Source organism: Camelus ferus, chromosome 5 (genome assembly GCF_009834535.1).
Source record: "Camelus ferus isolate YT-003-E chromosome 5, BCGSAC_Cfer_1.0, whole genome shotgun sequence".
Taxonomy (NCBI): domain Eukaryota; kingdom Metazoa; phylum Chordata; class Mammalia; order Artiodactyla; family Camelidae; genus Camelus; species Camelus ferus.
The window spans coordinates 91852732-91869622 of NC_045700.1; the positions used below are offsets into that span (position 1 = coordinate 91852732).

Genomic DNA, 16891 nt, shown 5'->3' on the forward strand with positions numbered 1-16891 from the left:
ATTGCATCATATCAGAAGGCAGCCCATGTCTGCCTGTTCAACTTTTAGTGATTCTGATATTGATCTGAGTGCTGAGTCACATTGTCACCTGTCTGCTTTGGCTTCCCAGAAGTCCTGAGGGAACCAGATGGGTGATCAGTATGGTTTAGGTTGGACGGGTTTTAGCACGCAACCTTTTGGTATGGAATTAGGGACCCAAGACATCGTTGATATGGTTGACAAAGCTCTTTGTCTTTTAGCCCCTGCCCGCCTTGCCAGCCATGTCCTTTTCCCTTTTTATGTTTCAGCCACACTGCCTGCTTCCAGTCTTTCATATCACCATGTTCCACCCTACCTTGGGGCCCTCATGCCACCTGTTCTGGAATTCACAACAGGAATTCCTTCTGGAATCCTCTTTTACCCATTCATGGTTGACCTAAATTCACTTATTTTTCATTTTGGTTTCAATGGCAGGGAGGGTATAGCTCAATGGTATAGTGAGTGTTTAGCATGCATGAGGTCCTGGATTCAATCCCCAGTACCTCCACTGAAAAAAAAAATTGCTTATCACAATGGCGATGAGTGAGTTCTCTGATGACTCTATGCTGTAAACTCCAGGCAGGAGTCACATTTGGTTTTTCCGTTGCCCTATCTCTTAGTACCCAGCCCCATGCCAGGAGCACATGTACTGGATGAATGAAACACACTTGGAGTATAAGGGTGTGCCAAAGCGTCTCAGCCTCAGAAGGTTGTTTTAAGAGGATGAAAGTCACCTGCTCCATGTCAGACTCCTTCGTTTGTGGATTCTGCCACTCCCGTTATGAATACAAAGAGGCTCGCAGGGCCGGAGAAGTGAAAATACTTGTCTATGTCCTGTATTTCAGTCAAATCGTTTTTCAAACATTCAGATCTACTCTCCAACATCTTTCAGTTTTGGGGGAGGGAGCAGAGGACACTGGTCTCTCTAAGAGGTCCCATGATAACTAAGAAATCGCTAGTGGCTGAGAGAACTTGTAGGAAATTTTAGGTTCTCTCTATGGTTCCAAGCTGTTTCTCTGCTGCATTGGCACAGCTCCTACCTAAGGGACCCTTGGCCTTCATGAACGTTTTGCTATGTGAAACAGAGTTGCTGTGGGTGTGGGGGCGGGGAAGCATCAAGGGATTGGGTCCTGTGTTTGATCTGAAATAGAAAAATACTCTGAAGGCAGAAGGGAAGTCCAGGATTCAGCAGAAATTGCAAGCAGGCGTCAGGACATAACACGCTGCGTGGGAAGGGCATGGAACAGGATGTTGAATGGATGTGGGACTCAGTCTTACCTGGATCGTCAGGAACAAGATGACCCCAGCTGGTGTCTACATAGACTTGACTCTAAATTTCACAAAATCTTTCGGCTGACTGTTCTCCTTGACTATCTCCTCCATCCCTCTTCCTTGCAGCTCCCCTGGGACTTTTTTTTTTTTTAACCTCTATTCCATTCCTCTTCTCTCCCTCCTTTCCCATCCACGTCTTGCCTTTCTGTGTCACTTCCTCACCATGAACCCTGCCCTACCGTGGCCTACAAGACTGCCTACTGTCTGACTCATCCATGGCAGGTGTCGGCATTAACAAGTGAGGCACTAAGCTGTGCCCCAAGTTATGGTTTAAACGCTGGAAGGCTTCAGGAGGTGGTGTTTGGGCACATGGACTCTGGAGCCATCCAAGCATGTCTTCACGACAACTCCAGCTCTGACACCTCACAGCGCCATCACCTTGGGTAAGAACCACAGGTTCCAAATAGGCTAAATGGGATAAAATAGTACCATCCCCACAAACCTCTCTTCCAGATCAAATACGATAATGCACGTGAACATTTGTGCTGGGCGTGCGGCGTGGGGTCGGTGACGGTCGTTACTCTGCTGTGACTGGGCGGTGCTGGGTGTTTCCCAGCACGATTATTTCCAACCTTCACTGTATTAACATTCGCCGTGCCACCAGGCTCCTTTCAAAACAACAAGATCAGATGTCAATATCCTCCTCTTGTTGGGAGCTTCCAATGAGTTACTTAACCCTCAGACAGACTGTCCCCTTAGGGAGAGTTTAGAACTTAAATATAACAAAAGCCAATATAGGTTGGTATTATTATTAACCCCCATTTTGCAGAGAGTGAAGCTGAAGCTCAGAGAGGCTGAGTGACTTGCTCGTGGTCACACCTCTGATAAGTGGGGAAAGCAGGATCCTTTTTTTAAAATGAGATATAATTCACATATCATAGAGGTTTGCCCCTTTAAAATGTACAATCTATGTTCTTTAATACATTTGCAGACATGAGTAATCATCATCACTGTGTAATTCCAGATCACTTTCTCACCCCAAAAGGACATCCCTTGACCTTAGCAGTCACTCCCCATTCTCTCCAGTCACTGGCAACCATGAATTTACTCTCTGTCTCTATGGATTTGCCTGTTCTGAACATTTCACACATATACATAGTTCTTTGTGACTGGCTTCTTTCACTTAGTTTTCAAGGGTTATTCATTTTGTAGAATGTGCTGAGATTTCATTCCCTTTTATGGCTGCATACTATTCCATTGTCTGGGTATGCCACATTTTGTCTATCCAATCATCAGCGGATGAACAGTTGGGTTGTTTCCACTTCTTGGCTATGATGAATAACGCTGCTATAAACATTCATGTACAGTGAACCCAGGCATTGTGATTTCAGAGGCCAAATGCCTAACCTTTCCCTTGACTGCCTCCCTGTGCAGACTGGGAACATCTTGGGAAGTGCCCTACCTGTGACCTTTTGGGAAGTTAAATGCAGTGAAATTTGCCCAGGATGAGCTTCACTTAGATCTCATGGCCTCTAATCTCTCATTTGTTGGTTTTCTAGTGTTACAGAACAACACACAGTTGGCTCTTTTGTTATTTAACATAAAAGGTCCTTCATTGAACAGGTATCTATTAAATAGAGCCTTCTACGAGCCTGGCTAAGTGCTGGGGATGTGGCACAAGCAAATGAACATGACCACCAGCCGGAAGCTTGCCATCCAACGGGGAGGCAGACATTGGTTAATTACAAATTATGAAACATACTTTGAAGAAAAGTAAAGGGTCCAAATAGAGCTGACACTAGGGGGCCTTGCAGGACGAGGAGGGCGATCTTAGGAGTTGGGATGTGGGAAGAGAGTGTGCCAAGTAGAGAAGACAGCAGCTGCAGCCCAAAACCAAATATCACGAGATCTTTACTGCTGAAACCTGGGCACGTTCTTTCCCCTTCACCCTTGTGTTCGAAGTCTCCTTACTCTAGTAAATGCAGGTGAGTGGAAGTCCTACTTTGTATCTCTTCTGAGTGGTCCCTTTGTCATGGTTATTTAGTGTCCTGTGCCCCTCCCCATTGTTTTTGGCTTCTGGGACCACCACCCACGCTGATGCAGCCCCTCCCAGGAAGTCATAAACACAGCCCCTACGATAGGACACGTGCCCACTGGAAATGACAGACTGGGCAAGCTATACTTCCCTGGATGGTCCTGTCCCATCCATGGTGATTCAGACTTGACTATTTTGGATCTACGCCAAGACCTGGGCCCGGAGCATTCTGACTTCAGAAGCCTCCACCCTACAGCCTACCTGCCCCCATATCCTCCATCAAATATACTGTCTCCTAGGGAGACCCTGACCCTCCCCCCAGGATGCTGCCATGAATTTACATCTTGGCTGCGTTCCTGGGGCCAGCCCTGTGCTCCCAATGGCCCTTTCCAACCCATCCCTCAGGCTTCTTCTCCTTTCTGAGCCCCAAAGTGCTTTCTGAGCCAACAGGCCTGGGTTAGGACAGGGCCTTGAGAACCAGTTAAGCTGTGCGTGACCAGCTCTGGGCAGGTCTGTTTGAGCCATGCTAGGAACCACCTCTCACCCAGATGGCCTGCTTTCCACATCTATCACCCTATTGGACCTCCCTCAGCAAGGCAGTACATCAGGCAGGACAAACGTGATCTCCCTTGGTCTCAGGGAGAGTTGAGAAGCCTGAAAATCAGGAGATGGATTATATCCTGACCTGTGGGTGGCAAGGCTGGAAGCCAGCTCCAGGCTTTCTGACTCCTCCTCTGGGGTTCTGACGACATGCCAGCTATCACAGAGACTTGCACACCTGAAATCGAACACTTAAAGACCCACGTGTTCTTTTGGAGAAGAAGTTTGTCAATGACCCTATAAGCCTGTAATCTGTCCCTTGCAAAAAATGGAAAACATGTCACTCTTCTGACTAATTTTTCTGGGGTAGGGTGATCATAGTTGCTTTTCTTTAAAGATGTTATTTATGTTAAATTGTAATGCATTTATTCCTGTTATCTTAAATACATTAACAAAGAAGCAATTTTTTAAACGTGACAGCTTTAATTTCTAAAACAGCTCATTTGGGTAGACATAACCCACAGATACAAAAGTTCTGCGGGTCTTCAGTCATCGTTAAAAGTGTCAAGGAGTCCTGAGACTGAGAAGTCTGGGACTGGTTGACCGAGACATAAACAATTCTATTTTTTTCCTTCTGAAGCTGCCAAAATAAATGTTTTACCAAAAACATGCCCTTTCCATAGGCAGCAAGCCTCAGTTTCTCACTTGGAAAAGGATGGTCAGATCTGCTTTTGGGGTCTGTATTGTGCAAGAGTGTGTATGGGTATCAGGTTAAACTGTGTTCCCCCCAAAGAGATTTGAAGTCCTAACACCTGGTACTTCAGAATATGAACTTCTTTGGAAATAAGGTCCTGAGTTCAAATAAGATCTTTGAGGGGAGGGGCCTGATCTAATATGACTGGTGTGCTGAGAAAAAGGGGAACCATGGACACAGACACACATGCAAGGAGAAGGCAGAATGTGAAGGCAGAGATGGGGTGATGCATCCACAAGCAAGGGACACCAATGATGGCCAGCAAACACCAGAAGCTAGGAGAGGGGCCGGGAGTGGACTGTTCCTCAGAGCCTCCAGGACGAATCAGCCCTGCCCACGCCTTGATCTCAGGCATCCAGCCCCTGGAAGGGTGGGAGTGCCCTTCTGCTGTTTGGGCTACCCTGTGTCAGTCTTGGCTACAGGGGCCCTCAGCAAGGGGGCACTGGGAAGTTGTTTTGTGAGCCAGAAAGTGTGCTGCAGTGTCTAGGGTCCTGATGCTAGTTACCTTTTTGTTTTTTGTTTTTGTTTTTGTTTTTGTTTTTGTTTTTTATAGTTAGCTTAAGGCCAGTTTATTTTTAAAAAGGTTATACTCCATTCGTAGTTGTTATAAAACACCGACTACATTCCCTGTGTTGTACGACACACCCTTGTAGTTTATTGACTTTATACAGAGTACTTTGTGCCTTTCACTCTCTCCGCATCTTACCCCCCTTCCCTCTCCCCACTGGTAACCACCAGCTTTCTCTCTGTATCTGTGAGTCTGTCTCTTTTTTGGTATACGCGCTTGTTTGCTGCGCTTTCTAGATCTCGCATGTAAGTGAGAGCACACAGACAGGCTCCCACTTCCAGGGAGAGCGGCCTTTGTGTGCTTCAGACGCCAGCTGGTTGAGTCACTACCATCAGATCCCCGTTCCCTGATGCTTTCCTTTTGTTTTCTATTTCTGCATTTTCTCCCCTTTTAAGTTTTTGCACACAGTGCAGGCCTGGCTTTTTCACTCCTTGAGACTCAAAAGAGCTATTTTTTGACAACAGAGGGCTCCTCAACTCATCCACACAGAAGCTGGCTGCCTGATCAGAGCCAGAGGGGGCGCCTCTGACGGAGCTGCAGATTAGTGGTTTAATTTCCTAATTCTCACAGTCCCCTGGGGGTGGCCGTGGGGAACAGATGCATCCCTATGTGACAGATGTGGCAATTCAGGCACGGAGAGGTGGATTCTCACACCTGGGAAGGAGGACTCCAGAATTCCTGCTCTGAACCACAGTCAAAGAGGGCACTGTGGTCTTGAAGCACCTGTCTGTTAGGATTTATTGTTCTGTTTTCTGATACACAGGGAACCCCCAGTAGCAGTGGTTAAACCAGAAGGAGCAGCGGGGCGGGAAGGTATATTGGCTTCGTCTGTGCCGTGGGTTTTCTTGCAGCCCAAATTTGACTCCAGCCCTCGCTGTGGTGACAGGGTAGCCAGGATTTGGAGTGAACAGCTCCACTGTGCTGTTTCCAATTGTGAACTTGGCATCTGTGAAAGCTTCGTCTCGGTGATGAGAAAAGTTTTCAAGGAAAGGGAGAAGCACTTGACAGCTACTGGTCCCCAACTGCGACACTGATGTTGCAGAATCTGGAGCGCTCGGGGTGGAGGGTGGCGGCGGGCTTCCTGGGGGGGCCCTCCAAGTTGTCCTCCCCGGTGGGAGAGGGAGAGACAGGCTGTGGGGATGCAGACACAAATTAACCTGGAAGCTCCAGTGAAAGCTGATAAGGGCTCTGATTGTTTCCAGTAAGCGGTGTGCTTTAATATTTTGGGTTAAATATTAATTTGGGTTCTTTCATATACAAAGGCCACTCAGAGCAAGGAGAGGTAAGCTGGGTTTGTGAAGAGTCCTGATTAAATCAGTTTAGGGAGACCTGCCAGGAACCCTGGGGTTCTGACTGTGTGAACTGCCTCTTCTTGTTGCTACCTGCGCCTCCTCCAGCATGGCTTGCTGGCTCCCTGCGCTCCGGAGAGTTTCTGCAGGGGCTTTCTTCTTAGCCCTTTGGGGCGTGGCTGTGGGTGACAGGCTGCTGGTGGTCCCTCAGGATGGAAGCCACTGGCTCAGCATGAAGGACATAGTCGAGCATCTCAGCGAGAGAGGGCATGAGATCCTGGTGGTGGTGCCGGAAATCAATTTGCTTCTAAAAGAATCCAAGCACTACACAAGGAGAATCCATCCAGTGCCCTATGACCAAGAGGAGCTGGAGCGCCGTTACCGCTTTTTTGGGAAAAACCACTTTTCTGAGAGATGGTTCCTGAACACCCCTCTGGTCGAGTACAGGAGTAACATGATTGTTATTGGCATGTATTTCCTCAACTGCCAGAGCCTCCTGATGGACTCCGACACCCTGAGCTTCCTCCGGGAGGGTCAGTTCGATGCCCTTTTCACTGATCCTGCCTTACCCTGTGGGGTGATCCTGGCCGAGTACCTGAGCCTGCCCTCCGTGTACCTCTTCAGGGGCTTCCCGTGTTCCCTCGAGCACACGTTCACCAGGACCTCAAGCCCCACGTCCTATGTTCCCAGATTCTATACTCGCTTCTCAGACCGGATGACTTTCCCCCAACGGGTGGCCAACTTCCTTGTTAAATATTTGGAAAACATTTTACTTTACTGTCTGTATTCTAAGTATGAAGACCTCGCATCAGATCTCCTCAAGAGAGATGTGTCCTTACCTGCCTTGTATCGGAAGGACACCATTTGGCTGATGAGATATGACTTTGTATTCGAATATCCTAAACCAGTCATGCCCAACATGGTCTTCATTGGGGGGACCAACTGCAAGAAGCCGGGAGCCCTGTCGCAGGTTGGTGGCTGTGTTTCCTTTGGATTGCCCTGTTTCTTCATGGGCAAACATCCTTCTTAAATCCTCTGTCTCCCCTCATGCATTTGGCCCCTGGAGGGGCTGCCTGAAGAAGGGATGCCAGGCTTGGTTCGAGGGGCCAATGGGAGATCTGAGGCTGAAGATTTTTGTTTTTTTTTTTTTTTTTTTTGGGGGGGGGAGGGTGGAGGTAATTAGATTTATTTATTTGTTTGTTTTTTTTTAATGGAGATACTGAGGATCGAACCCAGGACCTTGTGCATGCTGAGTACATGCTCTACCACTGAGCTACACCCTCCCCTGCTGAGGCTGAGGTTTTGAATGATGCTGAGGCCTGGAACAAAGACAGGGCTCATTTCTGGCCACAGCAGGAGATGTCTTTAGCTGATTTAGGTAATCAGTCACAGAATCATAGAATGAGCCTTAGAAGTTTCCATTCCAAATCCGACACTTAGCTATTGAGGAAACAGGTAAGGCTAAACCAGGAAGACACAGAGCTGAGAGGTTAGGCCAGGTCAAAAGCCATTCTCCTACCTCTGTGTGTCGCTTTTTCCCTGGGCCCTAAACTAGGGGTCAGCACACAACAGTCAGTACCCAGAATCTGCCCAGAGGCCTGGTTTCTTACAGCCCAGAGCAAAGAATGGCTTTTACATTTTCAAAGGGATGTTAAAAATAACAACAGTAAAGAATATGTGACAGAGATGTGTGTGGTCTGCTAAGTCTGCGTACTGACTGACCCTTTATAGAAAGTGTGTTGACCTCTGACCTAAAGCAAGTGTTCTGAGATGCCTTCCTGACATATGGGGAAGAGCTACTTTGGAAAATAAAAACTTATGAGTTTTTTTGTTTTTGTTTCTGTTTTAATATGTACACCTTTAAAAGGCTTCAGATCACTCACATCAGAATTCTTTTTTTAAAAAAGAATTTATTTAATTTTTTGGGGGTGGGTAGGGGAGTAATTAGGTTTATTTGTTTATTTCCATGGAGGTACCAGGGATTGAACCCAGGACCTCGTGCATGCCAAGCATGTGTTCTACCACTGAGCTATACTCTCCCCTCAGAATTCTTTTTTTTAATGCATTTTTTAATCAGAAAGAAAGCCTCCAATAAGTCCCAAAGACCCTTACTACTCTTCTTTAACATCTGCTCATTTCTTTTCTTTTTTTTTTTTTTTTAACATATTTTTATTGAAGTATAGTCAGTTTGCAATGCTGGTGTACAGCATAATGCTTCAGTCATTCAGGAACATACATATATTTGTTTTCATATTCTTTGTCACCGTAAGTTACTACAAGATATTGAATCTGGTTCCCTGTGCTCTACAGTATAAACTTGTTGTTTCTCTGCATCTGCTTGTTTCTTTGCTAACACATTGGACAGTTGGCAGCAGCTGTGGAAGCTGGCGGGGCCAGGGGTGATAAGCTTAACTGGACTGGTTTTAGGAAGCACAGGGCATGAAATAGGAATCCCATGTGTTAGGGAAATTTAACTATGAAGTTAATGAGCAAAAATGTACTAAGAAACATTTGGCATAAGAAGGAAAAAAAATATCATTTTTGGTACCTTGGTACCAATCATCCTATTTTAGTCATATTGAAACTAAATTTGAGTTATATTTAGTCCTACTGAACACCAGACTGTAATGAGTGTGCTTTTTCAGCCCTGTGAACCTTTGTCAGGTGCTTGGCTCACATTTGGACTTCCACTGCAATCTCGTATGTCACCATAGGGAACATTCCCTTCTACAGTATGTGATTATCAATTTGTATTTGTAATGATTAGGGATTAAATCCCAGAGATCAGAATCAAGTTTCTTTTGACAAATGATCAAACTATTTCAACAGTGTGAAAAAAATGTGCACTTTGGAGTCATGGTGATGTTTTGGAATCCTATAGATGTGGTGGCTGCATGACACTGAGAAAGTACCATATGCCACTGAATTGTTCACTTTAAAATGGTTAATTTTGTTATGTGACTTCATCTCAATAAATTACTTAAAAAAGAAGATACATTATAGATTAAAGAAAAGTGCCTGATTTATAGCTAAAAAACTCTAACAAAACACTCCTTAGTAGGCAGACAACATGGTCAAGCCATATATAAATGCAATACAAATAAAAACACACTTGACTTCAGAAATAATAAAAAATATTCAAATTAATATATTCTGAGATTCAATTCTGCTTATCAAATCAGCAAGCATGTTTTATAGGTAACTGTTGGCCTAGCTTTAAACAAATACTCATATATTGCTTTCAAAAATGTGCAAAGCCTTATGAAAACTGGAGTTTGGTGAACCTTCCCTGCATGAAGCTATGATTCACAATTTAGGAGAGTGGGCCCATTCTTAGGGTAACCTGGGGGGCTCTCAGCCTCGCCTGCGTGAAGAGCATGTGAGCCCTGCCCCCTAAGGCACATGGTGGTGTGACTCTGACCCCAGCCTTTCCTGCCTCCTCTGCCCGAGGGGGGGCTCAGCCACCTCCAGGGCTCCCCAGGTGTTGCTCAGAGAAGCCCTTGGGCCACTTGGCTGGAGGTTCCCACTGGGAGACCCTCAGAAGCTGGGCCACGGGGCAGCCTCAGATGTCCTGAAGCCACTTGCCCTGCCCCTGCCCAGGGCCTCTGCTCAAACCTTGTGTGCTTGACACCCGGCCCCAGGGCACTTCTGCTTCTGCCGCTTACTCGAAGGTGCCTTTCCCTCTGTCCATAGGGGTTCTGGTCTAGGCCGCTTGCTGGAACGCTCCCTCTGTTATCCTTCTTGCTTCTCAGTTGAGACCTGTCTGTCCTTGAGCCAACTGGGAGGCTCAGGTTTCAAGTATCTCCATCTTAGAAGAGACTTTCACTGTACATTTCATTATTAGAGGGCCTTTGGAGTGTTTTCTCAGAACAAAGGAATTCAGGGGTAAACCCTAGTGTCATCCACTAGCAATGCAGGGAAGTGCTCACAGCTTTGGAAGGACAGGTTTCCACTCGCCTTGCTCAGGAGCGCACAGACCTTGGAGGCAAGTCCTGGCTGGCGCTCAGGCTCTGGGAGCAGCACAGCCGCTCTGCCCAGGCTGCGCTGCCGCAGGGAAAGAGGGAGAGCTTGGCCCTGGCCTGCGCTGGGGCAAGGAAGGGCCAGCTCTCCCTCCCCTGCTGGTTCCAGGGATTCCTTCCTGTCCTCATCACATCCGGAGGGTAAGAGCTGTAAGACCTGGATTTGAACCTGCTGTGTGGTTGAGGCAAGTGGCTTCCTTCTGAGCGCTCATTTCTCCACCTGTGAAATGGGAACACTCAGGCAGTTGTGGTGTCGAGCGGTTAAGAGTGAGCTCGAGGGAGAACATTGAAAACTGTGAAGGCAACTCAAATGGAAGAGAGAGTTAATTTGGGATGGAATAACAGGATGGGGGCCCCTCAAACAGGAGGCAGTTCCTTTCTCTCACAGAAACAAGCAGACTGATGCTTCGAGGTAAGCTGAGGATGCTGCCTAGGGCCACGGGATGCAGCCGGGAGCAGAGGCAGGGTGAGAACCCGCTCCCGGGTCCCTCTCCCTCCCGCAGGTCCGGCCTTCTTTTTTCCAATTATGCAAGACCTGGAAAGTCTCAGCCTCACAGAGGGAGAAAGGAACTGAGTGAGCCAGCAGGTCTAGCCAGCCTCCCCCTAGCTGTGTGACCATGGACTTGGGCTTATTCAGCTGAAGTGGGGATGATAACACCTGCCTCGCCCTCGCAGCGTTGTTTGAGGATGCAGGGCAGCATGTGACGGTCGGTGGAAACGATGGCCCGATCCTTCTCTTCCTTAGACTTTAGCTCAACGCTGGTTGAAACTTTCTCTCTATGAGATGATAAAAGCAATGTGGTCTTTTGGGGAGCATTTACCTAGAAAACCAGATCCCAATTCCTCAGGACTATGCTCTTCTGTCCCCAGGTTTCCTCCTCTTGTGCTCCAGAATCGTCTAGATAATAGTTCTCAAACAGGGGCGATTTTGCCTCTCAGGGGCAATGTCTGGAGACTTTTTGTGTCACAATTGGGGGATGACATTGTCATCTAGGAGGTAGAGGCTATTAAAACATCCTACAAAGCACAAGAAAAACCCACCCACCTGCTCCCAACAAAGAATCATCTAGGCCAAAATAGCAATAGTGCTGAACTTAACACTCATCTAGACAAATTCTGAGTGCCTACCAGTGACTTCTTCCCAGCTGGACCCCAAGGTGGGTGGTGAGGGGGCAGCAAAGATGCTCTGCCCATCCTTTGAAGCTCACCTTTTTTCCCTACTGGAGTCTCTATGAGCAACACTCACTCAGGCTTACTGAGCTGGGGATTGAAGTTTAGACAAGTCAAGGGAACAAAACCCCAAAATGCCAAGTCATTCTTAATAGGCACTTTTAAGGGTACATGACTTCTGCCAATGTCTACAATGACTTTGATGGATTGGTTCTCTTTCAAAACCCTGTGTTTATCTTTATGATTGGTTATCTTGGAAATTAACAGACATGCAGTACATTCTGACAGCACTGTTTCTGTTAATAAGTAATTTCCAATACTAGACTGAGTCAGGGTTAAAAAAGAAAGAATTCAACATGAGTATCTGAAAAACTAGAAACTTGGCTAAGCAATGATTTAGATGATTCTAGGAGAATGAGGTAAAGTGGGCTTAAAAAAGAAACTTTACTGAGATATAATACATAGACCATACAATTCATCATTTAAACTTTATAATTCAATGGCTTTTTGTATATTTGTAGATTTGTGCAACCATCACCACCATCAATTTTAGAACATTTTCAGTTACCCCCCACCCAAATAAATTCTTTAGTGTCAGTACTCACTCCCTATTCCCCCGTCTCCCCAGCCCCTGGCAACCACTACATTTCTGTCTCTACGAATTTGCTTATTCTGATCATTTAATACAAGTGGAATCATATAATACGTGGCTGGCTTTTTTCACATTGCGTGTTTTCCAGGTTCATCCATGTTGTAGCATCACTTTTTATTGCTGAGTCATTTTGCTCTATGGGTAGACCATACTATGTATATCTACCTGTCATTTGATGAACTTTTGGGTTATTTCCACTTTTTGGCTATTATGAATACTGCTGTTGTGAATGTTCGTGTATAGGTTTTGTGTGGACATGTTTTCACTTCTCTTGGGTATACATTTAGGAGTGGAATTGCTGGATTTGGTAACTATGCTTCATCCTTGAGGCACTCTTTTTCAAAGTGGCTATACCATTTTAAAAATTATGGTAAAATACACATAAAATAAAATTTATCATTTTATTTTTAAAATTATTTTAACTTTTTAAAATTGAGTTATAGTCATTTTACAATGTTGTGTCAATTTCCAGTGTAGAGCACAATTTTTCAGTTATACATGAACATACATATACTCATTGTCACATTTTTTTTCTCTGTGAGCTACCACACGGTCTTGTATATATTTCCCTGTGCTATACAGTATAATCTTGTTTATCTGTTCTGCATATGCCTGTCGGTATCTACAAATCTTGAAATCCCAATCTGTCCCTTCCCATCCCATGCCCCCTTAGCAACCACAAGTTTGTATTCTATGTCTATGAGCCTGCTTCTGTTTTGTATTTATGTTCTTTTTTTTTTTTTTTAGATTCTACATATGAGCGATCTCATATGGTATTTTTCTTTCTCTTTCTGGCTTACTTCACTTAGAATGACATTCTCCAGGAGCTTGCATGTTGCTGCAAATGGCATTACGTTGTTGTTTTTATGGCTGAATAGTATTCCATGGTATAAATATACCACATCTTCTTTATCCTGTCATCTGTTGATGGACATTTAGGCTGTTTCCATGTCTTGGCTATTGTAAATAGTGCTGCTATGAACATTGGGGTGCAGGTGTCTTTTTGAAGTAGGCTTCCTTCTGGTTATATGCCCAGAAGCGGGATTACTGGTAAGTCTTTTCCTAGTCTTTTGAGGAATCTCCATACTGTTTTCCACAGTGGCTGCACCAACCTGCATTCCCACCAGCAGTGTAGGAGGGCTCCCTTTTCTCCACACCTTCTCCAGCATTTGTCATTTGTGGACTTTTGAATGATGGCCATTCTGACTGGTGTGAGGTGATACCTCATTGTAGTTTTGATTTGCATTTCTCTGATAATTAGTGACATTGAGCATTTTTTCATGTGCCTATTGATCATTTGCATTTCTTGGAGAATTGCTTGTTTAGGTCTTCTGCCCATTTTCGGATTGGGTTTTTTTTTTTTTTCTTATTATGTCGTATGAGCTGCTTATGTATTCTAGAGATCAAGCCTTTGTTGGTTTCATCGTTTGCAAAAATTTTCTCCCATTCCTTAGGTTGTCGTTTTGTTTTACTTATGGTTTCCTTTGCTGTACAGAAGCTTGTAAGTTTAATTAGGTCCCATTTGTTTATTCTTGCTTTTATTTCTATTGTTTGGGTAGATTGCCTAGGCGAACATTTTTGAGATGTATGTGAGATAATGTTTTGCCTATATTTTCTTCTAGGAGGTTTATTGTATCTTGTCTCATGTGTCTTTGACCCATTTTGAGTTTATTTTTGTGTATGGTGTAAGGGAGTGTTCTAGCTTCACTGATTTACATGCTGCTGTCCAGTTTTCCCAACACCATTTGCTGAACAGACTTTCTTTATTCCATTGTATATTCTTGCCTTTGTCGAAGATTAGTTGACCAGAAGTTTGTGGGTTCATTTCTGGACTCTCTATTCTGTTCCATTGGTCCATATGTCTGTTTTTGATTTCTTTACACTAATGATGAATCAACAGAAAAAGAAGGTAAAAAAAAATTCCCTTTAAAATAGCACCCAAAGTAATAAAATACCTAGGAATAAATCTAACCAAGGAGGTGAAAGACTTATACATGGAAAACTATAAACCATTGATGAAGGAAATTAAAGAAGACTTAAAAACATGGAAACATATCCCATGCTCCTGGATTGGAAGAATCAATATTGTTAAAATGGTCACACTGCCCAAGGCAATCTACAGATTTAATGCAATCCCTATCAAATTACCCAGGACATAGTTCACAGAACTAGAACAAATCATAATAAAATTTATATGGAACCACAAAAGACCTAGAATTGCCAAAGCATTACTGAAGAAAAAGAAAGAGGCAGGAGGAATAACTCTCTCAGACTTCAGACAATACTATAGAGATACAGTTATCAAGACAGCATGGTATTGGTACAAAATTTTATCATTTTAAATTGTGGAGTTCAATGGCATTTAGTATAGTACATTCTCAGTGTTGTACACCATCGCCACTACCTAGTTCCAGAACATTTTCATCACCCAAAGGGAAACCCTGCCCCCGTTAAGCAGTCACTCCTCATTCCCCCCTCCCCACTGCCTTTTGTAACCACTAATCCATTTTCTGTCACTGTGGATTTGCCTACTCTGGATACTTAATAGAGACAGAGTTATACAATAGGTGGCCAAGGGAAGGTAATAGTTCAGTAATAGAGCACATGCTTAGTATGCATGAGGTCCTGGATTCAATCCCCAATACCTCCATTTAAAATAATAATAGTAAATAATGATAATAAAAAGATAATAATGATAATGTACATTAGATGGCCTTTTGTATTTAGCTTCCTTACTTAGTTTAATGTTTCAAGATTCATCCACTTTGTAGTATGAATCAATATTTCATTTATTTTTATGACTGAGTAATATTCCATTGTAAGGATGTACCTCATTGTTTTAATCCATTCATCAGTTGATAGATATTCGGGCTTCCACTTTTTGCTTTGTGAACAGTGCTGCTATGAGCATTTGTGCAAGTTTGAACACTCGTTTTTGGTTCTTTCAAGTACATACCCAGGAATGGAATTGTTGGGTCATATGGTAATCTTATGTTTGACTTATTGAGGAACTGCCAAACTCTTTTCCACAGTGGCTGCACCATTTTATATTCCCACCAGCAGTGTATGAATGTTCTGGGGAATATAATCCCAGCAGGGTTAACTTTAGAGTTAACAATACTGTATTATATGCTTGAAAGTTTCTTAGAGAGTAGGTATTAGATGTTCTTACGAGAAAGAAATGGTAATTATGTGATGTGATAGAGGTGTTAACTATCCCTACTGTGGTAATCATTTTGCAGTATCTGTGTGTGTCAAATCATCCTGTTATATACCTTAAACTTACCTATAAATAGCTAGTATTTATTGAGTGCTTACTGTATGCCAAGAACAATTCTATGCACTGTACATGGGAATCTCTTACTACATAGATCCTTCTGCAAGTGGTGTATTTTATTCACCACTTTTCTGCAGGTTCTGTCCATGGTCGTTCATGTAAGCTTCTTTCTTTCTTTGTAGCTGTATTATGTGAATATGTCACTGTTCATTTAGCCTTATTCTTGTTAATGAGCATTTAGGTTGTCCTTTTTCCTTTTTTAACATTAAAAATATGTTTTAAAGTTCTTAAAATCTGGGTCTTCTCTGTAGTCTTGTCTCCCCTACCTCCCACAAACATAATGTTTAAATTACACGAAGACCAGGAGGCCTCTCCTCCCAGGACAGACCACTGCCCATTTTTCCTGGGGTCACCTCCTCCAGGACCGTGACCATGTCTTGGGCACCTTTGTATACTTAGCCAGTGCCTGGCTTATGGGAGGTGGCGATACACTCTTCTCAGCTGTTTTGAACACCAGACTATGTACTGTTCCCAGACTACCCCAAGGAGCTGGTCCTTCACTTATGCTGGTTTCTCTGCCTAGAATGTGTCCTCCTCCAAACATGTTCTTTCATTCATGTGTCCTTAACAATTTATTCATGTCTTTAGTAGACCACATCTTGTTACACTTAAATGATTTGTTTGTGTTTATTTTCCCCTCAAGGCAAAGAGTAGGTCTTGTGTTCCTCTCTATCCTTGGTAACTAGCATTGCACCTGTCATATATTTGTGGAATTAAGTAAACACAAAAGTGTCTATGAGAAATAACGTTTTTTTTTTTTTAATTTTTAAAAACTAGAAAATAGAACACACAGAAAAGTATATCAAATACATATGCTCATTTTAATAGATAAATATAAACTGAGTAAACTCCCATAACATTCACTCCAGTCACAAAATAGATGCAGTCAGTGCCAGACACCTGCTCTGGGTACCTGCTCTGTACCCTTTCTACCCTTGTTCTGATTTCTGTTGATGATTATGTCCTTTTTTTTATTATGGTTTTGCTATCCAGCTGTGCATCTCTAAATAATATAGATGAGTTTTACTTGTTTTGGTACTTTATATAATTAGAATCATACTGGGTTTGTTTTCCCCTTGCTTCTTTTGGCCAATTTTATGTTGAGAGATTCGTGTTGTGTGTTCTTGCAAGTTGTAGTTTGTGCATTTTCAGTGCTGAGTAGCATTGCATTGTGTGAATATGCCGCAATTTTATTCATCCATTCTGCTGTTGGTGGACATCGGGTTGTATCGAGCTT

The 16891-nt window shown here is 43.8% G+C and overlaps 1 protein-coding gene across 2 annotated transcripts in view; it reads left to right on the forward strand.

Annotated features, from left to right (window-relative positions):
* The window catches only part of LOC102523029 (UDP-glucuronosyltransferase 1-6), a 74949-nt gene that overhangs the window by 12026 nt on the left and 46032 nt on the right, over positions 1-16891 (forward strand). Inside the window, exon 1 of one of the 2 annotated variants that reach the window (XM_014564722.2) lies at positions 6468-7446. The exons of the other annotated variant lie outside the window; for it this stretch is intronic. Within the exon in view, the coding sequence (XP_014420208.1) occupies positions 6586-7446 (861 nt within the window). The 5' untranslated portion in view covers positions 6468-6585. Of the gene's footprint in view, positions 1-6467; positions 7447-16891 lie in introns of those variants that run through there. 2 annotated transcript variants of the gene reach the window in all.